General features: G+C 42.0%; 1 protein-coding gene across 6 annotated transcripts in view; it reads right to left on the bottom strand.

The window, feature by feature from the left end:
* The window catches only part of PLCH1 (phospholipase C eta 1), a 202,317-nt gene that overhangs the window by 126,601 nt on the left and 57,233 nt on the right, over positions 1 to 18,483 (bottom strand). Inside the window, exon 1 of one of the 6 annotated variants that reach the window (XM_077864630.1) lies at positions 13,278 to 13,736. The exons of the other annotated variants lie outside the window; for them this stretch is intronic. Coding sequence (XP_077720756.1) covers positions 13,278 to 13,320 — 43 coding nt within the window. The 5' untranslated portion in view covers positions 13,321 to 13,736. Of the gene's footprint in view, positions 1 to 13,277; positions 13,737 to 18,483 lie in introns of those variants that run through there. 6 annotated transcript variants of the gene reach the window in all.

Here is an 18,483-nt window from a genome sequence, read left to right as displayed (position 1 = left end):
GGGACTGAACTCAGGGTGCCTGATTACCTTGGCTATTTGGCTATTCAAAGAGGAACCAACAGTGTTCATCCACTCTGGTGGAGAGGCATCTTCCCTACTGAAATTGCCTTCCCGCTGCATAATTTCTGAACTACATGGCTCTGAAAAGAGATTTCAGTCCCTCGGTAAAAATTCCCTGGGCCTATGCCATGTCTCAGGCACTACTAAATACAAACGAATAATACCTCGGATGCTCACAGTCTGGTCCAAAGGTTAGCAAGTTTCTTTTGTAAAGAGCCAGACGGTAAAAATTTAGGTTTCCCAGGCTATAAGGTCTCTGTGGCGCTCACTCACCTTTGCCTATACTGCAGAAGCAGCCTTAGAAAATACATAAACTACAGAACATGGCTGTATTCTAATAAAGCTTTATTCACAAAAATAGGCAGCTGGCCAGGCTTGGCTCGCAAACTGTAGCTTGCCAATTCTTGGTCTAATCTACAAGTCAGGTACACATTTTTTAAAAAGCAAAACTGGGGGGTGGAAGGGGAGTATCTGGGTGGCTGAGTGGGTTAAGCATTTGCCTTCAGCTCCGGTCATGATCCCAGAGTCCGGGGATGGAGACCTGCATCAGGTTCCCCCAGATGGGGCTCCCTCCCCAGCGGGGAGTCTGCTTCTCCCTCTCCCTTTGCCCCTTGCCCTCCACTCATGCTCTCTCTCTCTCTCTCTCTCTCTCTTAAATAAATAAAATCTTTTTTCAGAAAAGAAAAAAGGCAAAATGCTGAGACCAACATTCACGAAAGTGTCCTCCTTGTATCTGCACAACATCTCAGAATTTATGAAGCTATTCCATGTATGAGGACTCAAAATTTAATCTTCATACCAACACTTTGTAGTAGATAGGTCTTATTGCACTCACTCTATAAATTAGAAAACTAATGTTCAAATAAATTCAAGAACTTTAAGACATTACACACCTAGGGGTGGAACTAGGAGTTGGGCCTCTACCTATTAAGGCAGCAATTACTATGTGTTCATCAAAATTCACTTCCTGTTCCTCCAGGGCACACACCAGAATACACTTCCCAGGCTCTTTTGTGGTTGGATCTGGCCATTTGCTTAGGCTCTGGCCAATAGAATTTAGGCTTTGCCCATTAAAACTTCCTCATAAAAAACCTGCACATGATTCTCTATTTTCTTTTCTCCTTTCAGTCGGCTGGAGAGGAGAGACACCTCGGGCAACCTTGAGAGTCAGAGGTGGAAAAGAGCAGAACCACAAGGCAGAAGGAGCCTGAGCCCCTGAATCACCACATGGAAGAGAGCCACTCCCCCAGGAACACCTGTGAAAGCAGCATGAAATGTGTATTAAGCCCTGAAGATGCAGAACCTTGATAATTTTAGAATGGCTAGTCTGCTTAACTCATACAGCAGAGGGATTAAAGATGGAGTTTACCAGGCTAATGAGGCAGAAGAGATCATATTTCTGAGGAGGGATGTGTCAAGAAAAACAAAGGATGCATTCAAAAAAGAACAAATTGTTCTAAATGGTTTGATAGTTAACTGTGTGAGCCATGGAAGGAGAGGCAGCAAAGAATAATACTGGGAGAGGACAACACTGAAGAAAACAGACGGCGGGAACAGGGGACCTGCTGTGAGCACATCTGGCCAGAGGGCAAGGCTGGAAGCAGAGGGACCACCTCAAGGGTCTCAGCACAGCACTGGCCTAATGGGAGCACAGCCGGGAGCCAGCAAAAGGCTGTTCTGTTTTATTAATATATAACCATATTTTTTAAAGTAGATTTGATTTTTATTTTTTAATCAATAGAATATATGCTGATTACGAATGTGCAAAGAATTATGGAGAAGAAAATTATGCACAACCCTGTAGTCAAAGATAACCAGTATTACTAGTTCTAGGCATAAACTTCTGAGCTTACTTCACCTTTTGTTATGCACATACCTTTAGGCAGTAAGAAAAAATTATATACTCGTGCCCCTTTAGGTTGTTTGCCTTTCCTTGCTATTACAAAAAAAATAAATAAATAAAGTGCTGCAGTAAACATTCCTATCACTATATCTTTGTGCAAATGTGCAAGTATTTTTATAGGAATAGTTTCTGGAGACAAAGCCACTGAGCTGAAGGCTCTGTCCACTGTCAAAATGCCATCCAGAAACACTAATTCAAATTCCCACCGGCAGGATAGAAAAGTGCCCATTTTCACACACCTCTGCTGACACTACATAGCATCTGGGCTTTTTTGGTTTTTCTGTTGTTTGCCTGTCAAGTAAGTTAAAGCAAAAACAAAACAAAAAACTGTATTTCATTCTTTTAATTTTTGAAAATACAGTTAAACAAATTTTTGGTCGTCTTTGTACTTTTTAAAGCATCCTCTCTGGCCTCTGGAATATCCTTAATACACAATACTTAGAAGTTATCTTTAGTAAGGGGACCGTATGCTTAATTTATGCAACAGTGTAAGTGATCAGACGTAGAATAACTTTTGGATTTGAAAAGCAGCATGAGGGCAGCCCGGGTGGCTCCGCAGTTTGGTGCTGCCTTCAGCCCAGGGCATGACCCTGGAGACCCGGGATCGAGTCCCACGTCGGGCTCCCTGCATGGAGCCTGCTTCTCCCTCTGCCTGTGTCTCTGCCTCTCTTTCTCTCTGTGTCTCTCATGAGTAAATAAATAAAATATTTAAAAAAAGAAGAAGAAAGAAAAACAGCATGAAAGAAGTTAGAACAAATTACCAAATATTAGTTCCTTCTCAGGGGATACTGAGTATTGTGGATAAACTGCAATTATCAGAACTGAGTGGGAAAGGTGTCTCCACATTTATGTACTCTAAACAATAAGCTGTCTTGCTCATTAAAATCAACTAAGGATTTATTTAACTTATTGCTTCCTTGGGTTTCTCCTTCGTACCTCTGTCATATGTTTGAGTTTGGTTTAGTTGTGTAGTAGCTAGGCGAAAGGGTTAGTGCACAAGGACCTGAGAAAAAAATACAAACAGAAAACTGATATTGTCAATCCTGAGAGAAAGAAAAGTGTGTGTGTGGGAGAGAGACAGACAGACAGATATTAAATAAGCAGGCATGTGTGATTAGGGGAAAGATGTAACATCTACAAAAGGCTTATGTACCAACCACTGGGCAAGACTTGCCACTCACATCATCTCATTAATCTTCAAAATTCTTTGAAAGGCAGAAACTCGGTGAAGGGCACAGAGGAGGGCACTTGATGGGATGAGCACTGGGTGTTACACTATGTGTTGGCAAATTGAACTTCAATTTTTAAAAAAATTTTTTTTAATTAAGAAAAAAATGAAAGGCACAGAATCAGTATTTTTCAAATGAGGAAAATGAGTGCCAGAGAAACTGACCTCGGTGATGACCTAAAGAGCTAAGCTATTATTAGAACTTTTGGTTGTCTCCTGCTGCTATTTTACTCCAAATCCCATAATCTCCCTCCCCTGGACTAAACCAGGGCACTGAAAAAATCCTAGATTAGAACTTCTGGGGCTCTTCTTGACACCAGTGTCCCTCTTCTCTCACTGGGGATATAAAAAAACAAAGAAATGATAAAGAAAAAAAAGAGAACAGGTTGGGTGTGAGAATGGGAGAAGATCCCGGCAGTATGAATTAAAAAACAAGAAAACAAATTTAAATGCTGAGTAAATGAGAAGAAATTGAACACAGAAGTGTAAACTCAGAATTATATCCAGAAGACAACAATAACTGAGTATAAAGAAGTAGCACAAAAACAAAGGCAGAGAAACCATCCTCCACATGTATGTACTAGTCAAAAGAAATTTTAAAAAAAGAAAAACAATAGCTAGAAGCCACAGAATCATGAAAGTGGATGGTTCAACCAAGAAATGTAACATCCAGCCTCTGAAACTTGACCTGTTCCTAGGGAAAGAACCCATTTTCCATCCTGTTCCTATTCATTATTATACGCACCACCTTCCCCACTACCATCTTTAACTGCAATGACCAAAACTGAACTCTCTCTTCAAATAAAGGTGCTATTCCCCCCCCCCCCCGGTGAATAGAAAGAGAATGTGAACCGAGGCCTGGTGACCACTGACGACCTTAGAACTTTACCACTTTGTTGCTCTCTATGATCTTCAGGGCTTTTGCCAATATTTGTGTTGGTTTGTATGTGTTCGTAATGATAGTTCTCTGAACTTAGAACAAGAAAAATCACGAAAAGCATCTTAGAAAGATCCCCTAGACCAAATAAAGGATGGGCAACTGCTCCAACGTCTTCCAGCTAATACACAGCAGAGCCAGAGGAATACCCAACCATGGATTCTTATCTTCACGGACTTACATGTGGCTTTATAAATCAAATACAGCCTAGATCTTATTTCTGTGAAAAGAGAAAGGAAATGAGAAAACTAGAGCAATAAAGTTTAGAAATAAAAAGTAAGGCTTTATGGAGGCGAGATCACAACCAATAGAAGAGCGGGTGCCCAGAGTGGGAAAAGCAAGAAACGCAGGTATAAGGAGAACGGAACAGATTCATTCTTGGTTCATTTCATTCTTTCTTTGTCCCCTCATTTGTATCTTGCTTCCATTCACCCTGTCTTCAGGAAAAAAGGCATAAATTTGAGACAGGAAAAAGTAATGGTGAGAATATAAGAAATAAAGTTCAGAATGACTATGCACTAGGAGAAGACTGGCCAATTCTTTGTATCAGATTAAAATTAAGTGACAAATAAGAAACTTGAGACATGGTCCCTCTTCCTCCCCACCCCACCACCAAAATTTGTATATCCCTATTTATTATGCTCCCCATGCCTGCCTTCTCTCATTTTCTGAGTTGGTTTTCTGGCCTTTTCATTTTTCAAAACATCGATAAGAACACGAGAAAAGAAGGACACCTGGGTGGCTCAGCGGTTTGGCATCTGCCTTTGGCCCAGGGCGTGATCCTGGAGACCTGGGATCGAGTCCCACGTCGGGCTCCCTGCATGGAGCCTGCTTCTCCCTCTGCCTGTGTCTCTGCCTCTCTCTCTCTGTACCTATTTCTCATGAATAAATAAATAAATCTTTAAAAAAGAAAAAAAGAACATGAGAAATGTCTAAATTTTACAAATGCAAAAATGAAAGAATAAGGAAAGCACAAAATAACTGAAATTAAGCTTAAAGCCTCAATACCAAGAGAGTGCTCACAGTATAAGAGGCATTTAGTTACTAAGTCCAGGCTGAGTCCTACCTTGTCTTTCTAGGGGGGCTCGATAAGTAGCAACAGGAAGGTAGGTTATGAAATGGCCCACATGATTTATATTTTTCACTGTCCTTCTTGATCACATAAAAGTGTAATTTCCTGACCCGTGAGGCCTGCACTTGGGTGTGGCTCCTTTCTGTACATGTTTTTATGCGTGTACACACACTCCTGCCAGTCTAATGCCAGAGTATCAGCTATGGTCACATCTAAGGAGTGAGAAAGGCAAGAAGAAATTTTATTTAGTACTTAATAGAAGTCAATATTGCTTGTTCTCTTTCTAAAAAATAGTCATCAGATATCATTTTGGATATTCAAAATGAATTTTTAAAAAAGGACAAATGATGATAAATGAACTTAGGAAAGAAAAAATGTGCAAAGAGATAGCATAAAAGAGAGAGTAATATAACTGTCCTTTAAACCATCCTTAATTTTGTCCCTTCTCTTCTGATTTCATAATTGCATTTGGGGAGGTGGGGGGGGGGGGTCGTCTCAGACTCCTGCCTGTATATTTTCTCAAGGTTTATCTTTTCACACCCTACCTGGAAAAATAGACAAATTGGAAGCTGATTTTTAAAAAACAAGAAGCGACAGATCACTGAAGTAGTTGAAAACCTTATATTACACACATCTACAACCAGGCCTTACTCTTTAAACAGATCAATAGAGACAATCATTTACCTTTCTTCAAAGAGACAGCTGAAGTAACCCGAGCCCACTCACGATGGCTTCTGTTTTGTGGACGAGTAATTAGAGGTAGGAATGGATCGTTGGTCAAAACCTCAATGACTAGGGTTCATGGCCTTGATTTGCCTGAACCAATTTCTCAAGTAGATTCCAGGACCCTTTATCAGTCCTTCACAGAACCTCTTTTTTAACCCCGAAATACCACTTTTTTCCTTAAATTACCACTCTTTTATCCTGAAATATTACTTGTACATCAACCAACCACGCCAAAGCCTACCATCTTCTTTCCTCCTCCATTCGATCCAGCCTGAACTCCTCGGAGCTTATTAAAACTCTTGCGTGATCTGGTCCCTCCCTAACCATTCTACCCCACTGCTATCCTACACCAAACCCTATGCCACCTACCTCACAGCTCCTCTTTCTGTTCTTCCGATTTTTTTTTTAATCTTTTTTTTTTATTTTTATTTATTTATGATAGTCACAGAGAGAGAGAGAGAGAGAGAGAGAGAGGCAGAGACACAGGCAGAGGGAGAAGCAGGCTCCATGCACCGGGAGCCCGATGTGGGATTCGATCCCGGGTCTCCAGGATCACGCCCTGGGCCAAAGGCAGGCGCCAAACCGCTGCGCCACCCAGGGATCCCTCCTCTTTCTGTTAATCAGGAAGTACTCACTTGCAGGTCCATTTACTCAAGGGAACACCATATGCAGAGAGAAGAAATTAAACTGAGATGTCTTTATAAAAATGGTAATGATTTTTTTTTTTTTTTTGCAAAGAAGGCAGTTGATTGTTCCTTGCCTGTGTATCTTATCAACTCCAAGAAAGTTAACAGTATGAGAGAGAAGAGGACCGCAAGTCCAAGCTCTGAAGTCCACCAACAGTATTCAGATGTCAGCTCTACTGATTGCAAAATTACACTATGACTTGGGGCAAGTTATTTTCTCTCTGTATCTCAGATTTATCACCCTCAAAGTTGAGATAACAACCTTACTCATCTCGTCGAGTTATGGTGAAGATTGCTACTTGTCAAAATTACTTGTAGGTACTCGATTTTTTTCCTAATGAATTAATTGATGTTGTCATCTGGTATAGTCATCTCCAGAATCTAACCTTTTCCTCAGATACCACGTTCTGAAGCAGTATCCTTAATTAAAATTAAGCGATTAAAAATTAAGTTAGGTGATTACCTGCTCTGGTGAACCTTTATATAGTCACAATTACATAACTTTACGTGGTTGTAGTGTGTAAGCTTTGCTTATTGATATTAAACTTTTAAAATCAACCTAGGAGGGGCAGCCCAAGTGGCTCAGCGGTTTAGCACCGCCTTCAGCCCGGGGTGTGATCCTGGAGACCTGAGATCGAGTCCTGAGTGGGGCTCCCTGCATGGAGCCTGCTCCTCCCTCTGCCTGTGTCTCTGCCTCTCTCTCTCTGTCTCTCATGAATAAATAAATAAAACCTTTTAAAAAAATAAAGAATAAAATCAACCTATGATTGAAACGTGGAAGGAGCAATGAGGAGTACTGGAGGGGGTGGCGAGAATGAAAGAATTATCATATGTAAGAGAAGGAGGGACAAGTGAGAGAAAGGATTGGTAAAAAAATTTTTTAAAAATAAAAAAAATAAAAAGTAAAAAGAAAGGATTGGTGGAGGGAGTACGATGGTCACTAGGTAGGATATTTCTATTTGGCAGAGCAAGACAAAAAAAAAAAGCATAAGTGCATTTTTAAAGTTCCAAAGATAGCCAACCAGTGAAGTAGCTGAACGCGATGTCGGGGATGCTACTAGTGAGCTAATTCCTCATCTATCATAGCAGAAAAATCAATAGATGATAACAAAAATTGAAAAAAAAATCGGGATCCCTGGGTGGCGCAGCGGTTTGGCGCCTGCCTTTGGCCCGGGGCGTGATCCTGGAGACCCGGGATCGAATCCCACGTCGGGCTCCTGGTGCATGGAGCCTGCTTCACCCTCTGCCTGTCTCTGCTTCTCTCTCTCTCTCTCTGTGTGACTATCATAAATAAATAAAAAATATTAAAAAAAAAAATCAACAGATAGTAGTATAATACACCACTTAGATATGAACCAACACTAAAACCCTACAAAAGGGGTAGTAAGGGAGTTAAAAGCAATTTACTTAGAAAGGGGTGAAGACGGTTAGGAGAAGAGCACACGCTTCTTGGACTAGCTCTTCCCTGGCACACCCAGCGGTGCGCGCCCACCCAAGGCATCTTCCAGACAAGAAGAGGGTCTTGCCTGGAGAAACCGGCAAGTAGGAGTCCCCAGGATAGCACAAAAGCACGGGCCTGGACTCCACGACGCCCAAGGAGCCCACCGGGGCCGTGATGGACAGGCGGTGCCCCCGCACTGGCCAGGCCTCCGTCGAGGACACCGAGGACCACGTCAGCCACCAGCACGGCCCCCCACGCCCGACAAGAGCCACCCGAACGGGTTTCCCTGCTCCAGGGGTGGCCACACTGCTAACCTCTGCCGTGGCGCGTGGGTGCTGGCCCTTGCACGGACGGTGGCCTTCCCACCTGCCCCACGCCACGAACCCGCGGGCGCGAAGACGCGATTCCAGAAATTCGGAGACTAGACATCTAGCCACACCCCCAGGGAAAATAAGGCGATTTCCCCAGGAAAAGAAAAAAAAGAAAGGAAGACAGCACGACTGACCAAAACCTATCCACGGTGCCGACTAAACCTGACAAGAAACGTGGACACTCCACATGAGGAGCCCGAGGGGCCCTCGAGTGTCACCATGGCTCTGGCGTCCGACTCTTGGCTCCAGCTCAGGTCATGACCCCGGGGCCCTGGCATCAGGTGGTCAGGCTCCGTGCTCGGCGCCACGAAGGCTCCAGACTCTCTCCCCTTCGTCCCCTCACTTGTGCCCTCGCTCGCTCCCAGATAAATCTTTAGAAAAAACCCAAAACTCTAAAGCTTTGCTGACACAAAAAAAGACTTAAACTTGGCGGGTCCTACTGTGTTCCCATAAGGCAGAACTCAGTGACTTAGTTAGTGATTCACCTCAGTTATTCTCTAATCAATGCAATTTCAATGAAAAAAAAAATCCCCAAAGAATTACTTTGGGGAACTATCCAGACTATTTCTAAAACTTATCTAGAACAGAAAACACATGAAAAGAGACAAAAAAATTAAATAAGAACAGCGATAAAGAGCTTGCCCTACTAAATAGTTCAGGACACGACTAATTGATCTATGAAACAGAATGAAGTACCCAGTATCAGGACCTTCACATTCTTCATTAAAGAGGGAAATAGTAATTTTTAACAAAGTTAAATACAAAGAAATGGCCACTGACCTCCCTACTCTGTTATATCTGGACTGATTATGCAAGCAACATGACAACTTTCAAATCAACGTCTTATAAGCTAAGAAAGGCTGAATTTGGAGTTCTCTGAGCTTCTAGGGGAAAATATTTTTCATTCTCTATAGAAGAAAAACAGAGCTACTCAAAATCAGGCACAATTCGGTCTAATAGAGGACACCTGGTGGCTCAGCGGTTGAGCGTCTGCCTCTGGCTCAGGGTGTGACCCCAGGGTCCCGAGATCAAGTCCCGCATCGGGCCCCCCGCAGGGAGCCTGCTTCTCCCTCTGCCTGGGTCTCTGCCCCTCATGAATAAATTTTTTTTAAAAATCTTTTTAAAAAATCCTTTTTAAAAAGTTTTATTTATTTATTCATGAGAGACGCAGAGAGAGAGAGAGAGAGAGGCAGAGACACAGGCAGAGGGGAGAGGCAGGTCCCATGCAGGGAGCCCGACATGGGACTTGATCCCGGGACTCCAGGATCACACCCTGGGCCCAAGGCAGGCGCCAAACCCCTGAGCCACCAAGGGATCCCCTAAAAAAAAATTCTAATAGAAAAGAGGTTGTAAACTTAGCAAGAGCAGAAGTGTTACATTTCACATCCAGTAGTTACCTACTTGTAGCTAATATATTCCTATGGCAAGACGGTGATTGGATAAAATGTGTACACAGAGGAAGCAGCAGCGGAATTCTAAGGAAGCTTCGATCAGGGGCAAAGGACACTGATGTAAACCTCAGAGTCCAAGATTTTCTCATGAAAGGTCTAAGCTAAGAAACTTGAGACCATCATATTCTCTTGCTCTGGTCTCATCCCTTCCTTGGTCTCTAAACTGTTGGCAGAGAGGCCTTCTGAAATTCAAATCAGATTCATCTCTCCCCAGCTTAAAACCTTCTCTCTTGGGTGGGGGTGAGGAGAGATAACGTCCAAATGACTTAGCCTGGATTATGAGGTGTTTATAATAACACCCGGCCCTTGCCTACTCCTTCATCTTCAATCCTTGTTTATCTACCAGATACGATCCTAAGTCTTCAAGGCTTAGCTCAAATGATACCTCCAGAAATCCTGTGTGTACTTCTCCACACTCAAGCTACCACTGGAACGTTCCTCTATTCCTCTGCTACCATAATTACAATAAATATAAGCATTTGTTGCACTATACCGTGAATTACTGAAAAAAAAAAAAAGGTTAATACTTTTATTCACTTTCATATCCCCCACCAGTACTTTGTATATGAAGCATGCAATATATCTTTGACTGTACCAAGTCATTATCAACAGTTACGGATTCCACAGGAAGCTCTCAGGGCCCCTGGGAGGCTCAGCTGTTGAGCATCTGCCTTTGGCTCAGGGCGTGACCCTGGGGTCCTGGGATCGAGTCCCGCGCCGGGCTCCCCGCAGGGAGCCTGCTTCTCCTTCTGCCTGTGTCTCTGCCTCTCTCTCTGTGTATCTCTCATGAAAAAATAATAATCTTAAAAAGAGGAAAGGAAATTCTCAATTTTCCCCTCCCTTGTGCAGAGAATTCAAATGACATCAAGAGAGAAATCACATGTATCTAAAATGCTTAGCATCTCCTCAAAGCAAAAATCTGTATGATCAAAAAGAGTAGATTTGGCCATCATGATGTGGGAACTGGAGGGCTCAATTCCAGCCACAGATCCAGTCTATGCCTTAGAGAAAAATGTGCAGCCTATGTTGTTGTTGTTGTTTCCTCCTTAAGAGAGGAAGATGGCTATGGTTTCTTCTTGCTCCGGAAATCTAGGACTCACTCCTACACCGACATCAGCATAGGGCGTTCAATACACAGGGTGCACACAGCTCTCATGGAGGTTACACTAAGCCAAGGGGAAAATCAGTAGCAGATGCTACCAAGGTTCTAGGTCAACGTGTTTTTTATTTGCACTCTAGAACAAATACAACTTCCCTTCAATTAAAATAGAGGAAATGTGTATTACCCTTATTTCTAGAATTGTGTCATTTTACATTTCTGTGGTCCTTTCATCTCCTAAATGCTTTCAGAGGCAGTATATCAGTAATTCTTACAACAACCCTGTGAGGTAAGGGGTAGGAGCATGCCCTCCTGGTGCTAAAAGGAGGCTGGGGTTCATAGACATAACCAGATTATGAGAATGTTTGCCTTACATGCCTTGAAGCTTCCTCTGACTTCTGTTTTTATGTTGCAATTCAAGTACCTTAGAGTATCGAGTGTTACAAGAATCACTGAGATGACTGCCAACTCGGGGGGGGGGGGGGTCTTAGCATATTATACTAAATTCTGAGGCTAATAACATTTTTCTATGTATGTGCATAAATACACAGTGTAGGAGCAAACATGGGTTTTACACGTAATACACAGTTCTGTACCATCAAAACTCAGGTTTCTTCTCTTTGGTCTGGTCTGGTTCTGAGTGAACATTTTTATATCCCCGTCAACTGAAACCACTTCCACTAACACTGTTTAATAATAAATACAACCCAGGTTTGATGAAAATTAGAATCAACTAATTTTATGCCCTCTGAAATGATCTGTATAACTTAAGGTATCTCACTTAAAACTGTTCTGGAATTCAGAAGAAAGATTTCTTTAAAAATGCTCTTGCCACCCACTGAGATTAATACCAAGATGGGCATTCAGAAAAGAAAATGTTTCACTCAGCCAAATGAATCATTAAAACAACTGAAAATAAGTAAAATATGAAATATATGCTCATGAAAAAGAAAATCTCTGGTAAGACCATCTGTATATATGAAAACATCCTCCCTGAAACAAGATACCTTCCATTCATCCAGTCTAAAAGCCTAGATGAGTAGAAAAATTCATTCAGACTCCCAAGATGTTTCATTTTAACGTTAATTCAATCTTAAAGATCACATATATGGTCAAAGTAATGGAAGTCATTTTCACCATTACTTCCAGGATGTGCAAAAAGCAAGACAATCCGGACAGTAGGCTATGCAATTCCAACTTACTCTTATATTCAACATACAGAAGAGTTTCCAAGCACATTAAGACAAAACTCTAAATGGAAAATCCTTCTGACAAACTGCCCATCGGGCTAATAACCAAATCCCCAAACCCTACCCTATTTCTATGTAAAAGGTCCATCCCGGGCTTACAAAATTCGGTTGTGCTTGGGAAATCTCATCCATGGTCTAATTTATATTTTGAATAAAAGGCAGGCTTCGATGCTGGTGCTGTGACCGTGACACGTTGAAGTTGATACCATAAACTAGCAACGATCTCAAGACAGGCTCTCAGGAGGAGCACTGGCATGATAAAGTTACATTTGAGTAGACACGCATGAATAATCTGAAATGACAGGCGAGTTTCAGTTTGAGGACAAGTTTAGAAGACATTTCTTGACATGCCATTTCTTCTGTCTGACCAGGCAGGACTATTTCTTATAATACAAGAACAATCTCCATATATTTTCAATTTCTGATCTCCTAACTCAGACTCCCGAATGTCTCTGTCATGCCACAGAAGCTGACAGATTCCAAGAACATGATACATGCATCTGCCTCCATTTTATCTATGCTGAATACTTATTCCATTTCATTTTGTGAAGCTAATTATTTTCACTGTCCGTGGCTGTCTTTAATTGGTGCAGATTGGGAATCATTCTGTCCAGATTATGGTAGAAAGTTAAAATACAGCTTTACTCATTATTCAAACTGAATCAGACTTGAAATGTTTACATTTAAATTCACTGGTCATGGGTGTCAGACAAAATTTTTAAGCACGTCTATATACTTGACTTGCAACCTAAGAATACAATGGTTTTGTCACTGACCACTTTATTACAAGGCACTTCCAATTCATCAGCATGCAAATTCTACTGTCACAAGAGTACACATTTGCTAGGAAAAAAAAAAAAAAAAAAAACACTTTTTGCCTAATCAAAAATACTTTACCTTTTCATCTCAGACTGAAATATAATACCTCAAATATGTTGTCAAGAGTTCAAATAAATATTTGAACTCAACTAAATACAAAATAAAATACGAAATGCATACCATCTTTCACCAGGACTATTACACTTACCTTAAAATCAGTAGTATGGCTCTTACCTTTTTCTGGACTTAAGTTTTTATACACTTCAAGGTCTGCCATTAAATTTAATATTGTTACACATTATTGGCAAGAGCAGTAAAATTTCTCTCTAAAGGCAGAGCCTTTTTCTGATACACATCTCCAAAAAGGAAAAGGAGGAAAAAAAAAAAAAAAGGCAAAGAAATCCTCAGCAGCCCCCAAGAACTTGGCTCATGCTGCCCTTTATGGCATGATGAGATCTTCACAATTCAGGCTTTACAGTGTGGAGAAAATAAATCCATGAGGAATGATTATAGAACTTTGTCCCAAAGTGAAAAGCACAGCCAGATAAGAACACTGGAAGCATCTGCTCAGGGCTGCCGCTATTGTGGGAATGCAGGCGCTGTGGCTACTTTGGGTATGAGACAAGCATGCTTAGTGCAGGGCTTAAAACCCTCAAGGCATTATGCACATTTAATGTCTGGGAAGTGGAGGTCTTTAGCCATCAAAGAAACCCTCCTCACCTACAGAGGCCACTGAGAAACACTGATTACCGTGGTAGTGACGCAGGCTGAATGCAGAAAATGAACATGCACACACACACCCAGACACACAGAAGCACACACACAGACACGCACACTCTCGGGAGCAAACATCACTCCATGTGAGGCAAAAACAATCCGTCAGGAAATAAGCTGTCTGCGGTCCTCTGCACCGTACACCACGTTAGTGCCAGGCGTGTTAAGCACACATTATTGACAGCGTTGAAGCGCTCCCTTGATTCTTGTCCTGATTCCACACGCAAACATAGCAATGATTAGAGGAGACTGGCAGGTTGCCAACTTAGAATGAAAGAGGCTCCAGTTTCAAAATACCTGGGCAGTGACGGTTACCTTTCAGGTAAAAATCACAGCCCAGGGGGCAAGTTAGAGAGCAAGAACGGGTCTGAAAAAGCCAGTTTTTCATGAACGAACCAGCATATGATTAAAGTACGATTTTCCCTGAAATATACATGAGCATTATTTGCATGTTTTATCAACTTCTTTACAGGGCTAGGTAGCCAGACAAAGGGGCAGCCAGGTCTTTCACAGGCAATTTACTGGAGTCTTGCATTTAAGAGTTGTAACGAGGTCTCTCCATCCTGAGCATTAACTCCCTTCCTCCCAGAATTCTCTAACATCAGTGCCTCTTGCCGTTGCCTTCTCCCCAGCTTCCACGGGGCCCCCCAAGACTCCCAGCACCACCTTTTCTGTAAGTGTCAGCATCAGCCGCTCTACTCCACTCCCATCAGGACCACCCAGCCCAGATCACTAACCCATCCCTCTCCTCTGAGGTATCATGCTCTCCCCCACTTCCCATTCACCCGTTTCCCAATTGGCATGGCCCTCATCCAATTTGCAAACCCCACTACTTACTCTGAGAAATCTGAATGTTAAGAAGATGTGTGTGCAAGTACACATAATTAGGACATCCTTCTTGCAAGGAGATAGATATCTGACATACACACACACAACTACACAGAATAGCAGTTAAGAGCTTAGGAGTTGGGCAGCCTGGGTGGCTCAGCGGTTTAGCACTGCCTTCAGCCCAGGGTGTGGTCCTGGAGACCCAGGATCGAGTCCCACGTCAGGCTCCCTGCATGGAGCCTGCTTCTCCCTCTGCCTGTGTCTCTGCCTCTCTCTGTCTCTGTGTCTCTCATGAATAAATAAGTAAAATCTTAAAAAAAAAAAAAAAAAAAAAGAGCTAGGAGTGCATCTGCCTGGGTTCAAATCCTGCCTCTGCCACCAACAATCTGTGTGACCTCAAGCAAGTTACTTGAAATGGTCTGATCTTTGGTTTCCTTATTTATACAACAGGCATAACAATAGTTCCCACTTCAAATGCTATTGCAAGAATTTAATACACATAAAGTGCTTAGAATCAACTATTTTATTTTTTTTAAACAGAAAGGAATTTTTTTTTAATTTTTAATTTATTTATGATAGTCACACAGAGAGAAAGAGAGAGAGGCAGAGACACAGGCAGAGGGAGAAGCAGGCTCCATGCACCGGGAGCCCGATGTGGGATTCGATCCTGGGTCTCCAGGATCGCGCCCTGGGCCAAAGGCAGGTGCTAAACCACTGCGCCACCCCAGGGATCCCAGAATCAACTATTTTATATTATTATTATAACGATGGTTATTAGTCTTGAAATCCTTTACATCAACCTAGAAGTGCAGTGGAGTTCATTGTTTAATCTGAGTGAACCAGTACTTTAAAAATGTAGAGTGATACCCCCAAATTGGAGGTATCTCAGGAATACCCAGTCCTGTTAAATAATTCAAATGATTCACACTCCCAGATAATCTCATACAAAAAGACAATAGAGTTCCCAGAACACAAAACTGGTGCCAAATGATGGGTTTCTAGTTCCTCTGACTTGCCAGAACCAAAGCTATCTGAAAAACAAAAGGCATCTTTAGGTCAACTTCTCACTCATTCCAGAAAAGAGATGGAGACCAAAGTGCTCCCAAGTGAGACTGGCAAATTTCCACTTCCCTTTTCTTCCAAAGTTTCCATAACAGGACCCTGGGAGAGTCAGGAGAGAGGAAGGGAGCAAACTGCTCCTCCCCCTCCTCAACCACAGGAGTCTTCTCCCAGTAGGTTCTTCATGCTTCTTGCCCTCTAGCCCTCAAAGGGCTCCTTCCTGGAAAGGCTGACCTATGGCTCCACATGAAGCCCGACACCACGGCAATGGGCAATGCCTCGGGCTTATCCAGAAGGGCAGGGTGAGCAAGCAGGAGGGCGAGCTTTTAGAAAGTAGGCATGGCCCATGAGTATGCATTCAACCGCCAAGGAAAACATGGATTTTCAAGAGGCCAGAAATATCTACACCTTATGATATTCTTATGGCATCCAATTCTTTAGCAGCAGAAAATAATTCTCTGTGCAGCCCCTTGGAAAGACTTAGACTGAAACAATTCTAGGGTCCGCAGAGACACTGGACGACTGACACATTGCCCCTAGTTCCTCCCTGGAGTTCTCCCAGCAGAAGGTCAGGTATTATGTCAAGTTTAGGTCAACAGGCACCTCTACAACCACACAGCTTTAGAATTTTTAACTTTAGACTGAAATCCTCATTTGAAAAGATTGGGCTTTTTCCCAAGTAGTTCTAGCACCGTACTTGGCATATATAATAGGTATCTTATAACCTCTCATTAGCTGTCTCTATTTCTAACCATTAGACCTAACAGGGAATTATCTTCCACCAATCAGGTAAAAGAGTAAAGTGTCTCTGAGTTCAGCTTCTCAATTTACCAGCGAAAGGACTTTAAACCTCATCTGACGACAATTTCCTTACTTTTCACACCTGAGTTCTCTGCTTTCTCAAAGACACATCACAGAGTAACAGCCTACAGAATGGGCTTCAGGGTCAGGTGGAGGAAAATCTAGGTCCCAGCTCCGTCCATTCACTGCATCATCTTGGGGAAGTTATGGGTAGGGTGGCCAAATAAAACAGAGTACCCAGTTAAATTTGAATTTCAGATCTCATGCACTATATTTTTATATATTACTATATATAATATATATTTATATTACTATATTTTTGTTAAATCTGACAACCCAACTGAAGGGAGCCTCTCGAAAGCTAAATATCCTCACGTGGAGACTGTAGGACCCACCTCACAGGGTATTTCCGAAAAGTAAATAAACTAGTGTGGGCCAAGAGCCACCTCCCAGCGCTTGGACAAATAAGTATTCAATATCTAGAAGTTACGGGAATGGCCACTCTCATCGCTGGTTGGACATAACTTTATTTAATCAAGTCACATGCTGACGAGGTTTTACACTATCCGGTCTCCACACATACCTCAATCTCACCAGTCACATAACTCCAAGTGGAGATCAACTCAGGGCAACAGCGTGGCACATATCTGCCCTGACACCCCCAAGTCCAATTAGAAAACCTACTGACACAAACATGGGAGCCACATCACTTTGTGAGGCAATTATTATAAAAGCTACCATTAAAAAAACAAACAAACAAACAAACAAACAAAGCTACCATTCACCAAACACCATAAACGTTACCTTCTCTAATCTTCATGAAAATTCTGCAAGGAGATAAATCAGTAGTCTTATTTTAAATTTAGCTAAGGAAACAGATTCAAGCTGGACAAGATGTCCAAGACTGCACAGCTGTGCTAGAACCAGGATTCAAACCCGAGCTAACTCCAGGTCTAGACCCTTCCCACTGGCTCCAAGCTTCAGGTCATGGAAACCGTCTACAAGATTCCAGGCCTAACTTGAGAATTCCTCACTCTTCCCAGTCAGAGGATATTCCCACAATGGCAGAAGCTGGTTGGGGCCTCCGGCTTGGGAACATAGAGATCCTAGTAAGTAAAATTATCCGGAAAACCATAATCTCAAATTAGCCGTTCCATTTTTAAAGCATATTCACAGTTTTATGTGCATTCAAAGCAGTACAAAAACAAATGGAGAGAAGCAGGATCTTCACAGTGAAGGAGCCTCTGGGTGGTAGCCAACCACACCACACCCCTCCACAGACCCTGTCCCCCAGCCCTGCACTCAAAGCACCTAGATCATTCAGGGAGGGGTTGATTTCTCGGGCCTTCTCACACACTGCTGATAAACTGTAGATTAAGAGCATAAATTTTAATAAAGCTATCAAAACTATAAAAATCAACATACACAGATATTTCATTAGTACCAATTATTACAAAAACTGCCAACAATCTAAATGCCAATCAACAAGGGAATGATTAATAAAATATGCATTCGGGATGCCTGGGTGGCTCAGTGGTGAGCGTCTGCCTTGGACCCAGGGCATGATCCTGGGTCCCGGGATCGAGTCCCACATCAGGCTCCTTCAGGGAGCCTGCTTTTCCCTCTGCCTGTGTCTCTGCCTCTCTCTCTCTGTCTCTCATGAATAAATAAATAAAATCTTAATAAAATAAAATAAATAAAATAAAATAAAAAAATAAAATAAGCATTCATATTTTAAAATACTATCTAGCCATGAACAATGTTTGAGACATCGCCATTATCTGAGGAATGTCTGACATACTATATGAAGACAAAAAAGCATACAATCTAAATAGACAATGATTTTAATTATGTAAAATATGTGTTTATAGAAACAGAATGAAGAACTAGAAAAATATATGGAAAAGATTAACAATGAGATCTCTAGGTATTTTTCTTCTGCAATTTAACTACATTTTAATTTTTTAGAAACAGCATT

This window comes from Canis aureus, chromosome 22 (assembly GCF_053574225.1).
Source record: "Canis aureus isolate CA01 chromosome 22, VMU_Caureus_v.1.0, whole genome shotgun sequence".
Lineage (NCBI taxonomy): Eukaryota > Metazoa > Chordata > Mammalia > Carnivora > Canidae > Canis > Canis aureus.
Note: the sequence above shows the minus strand (reverse complement) of the source record. Positions and strands in the feature narration are given on the sequence as shown.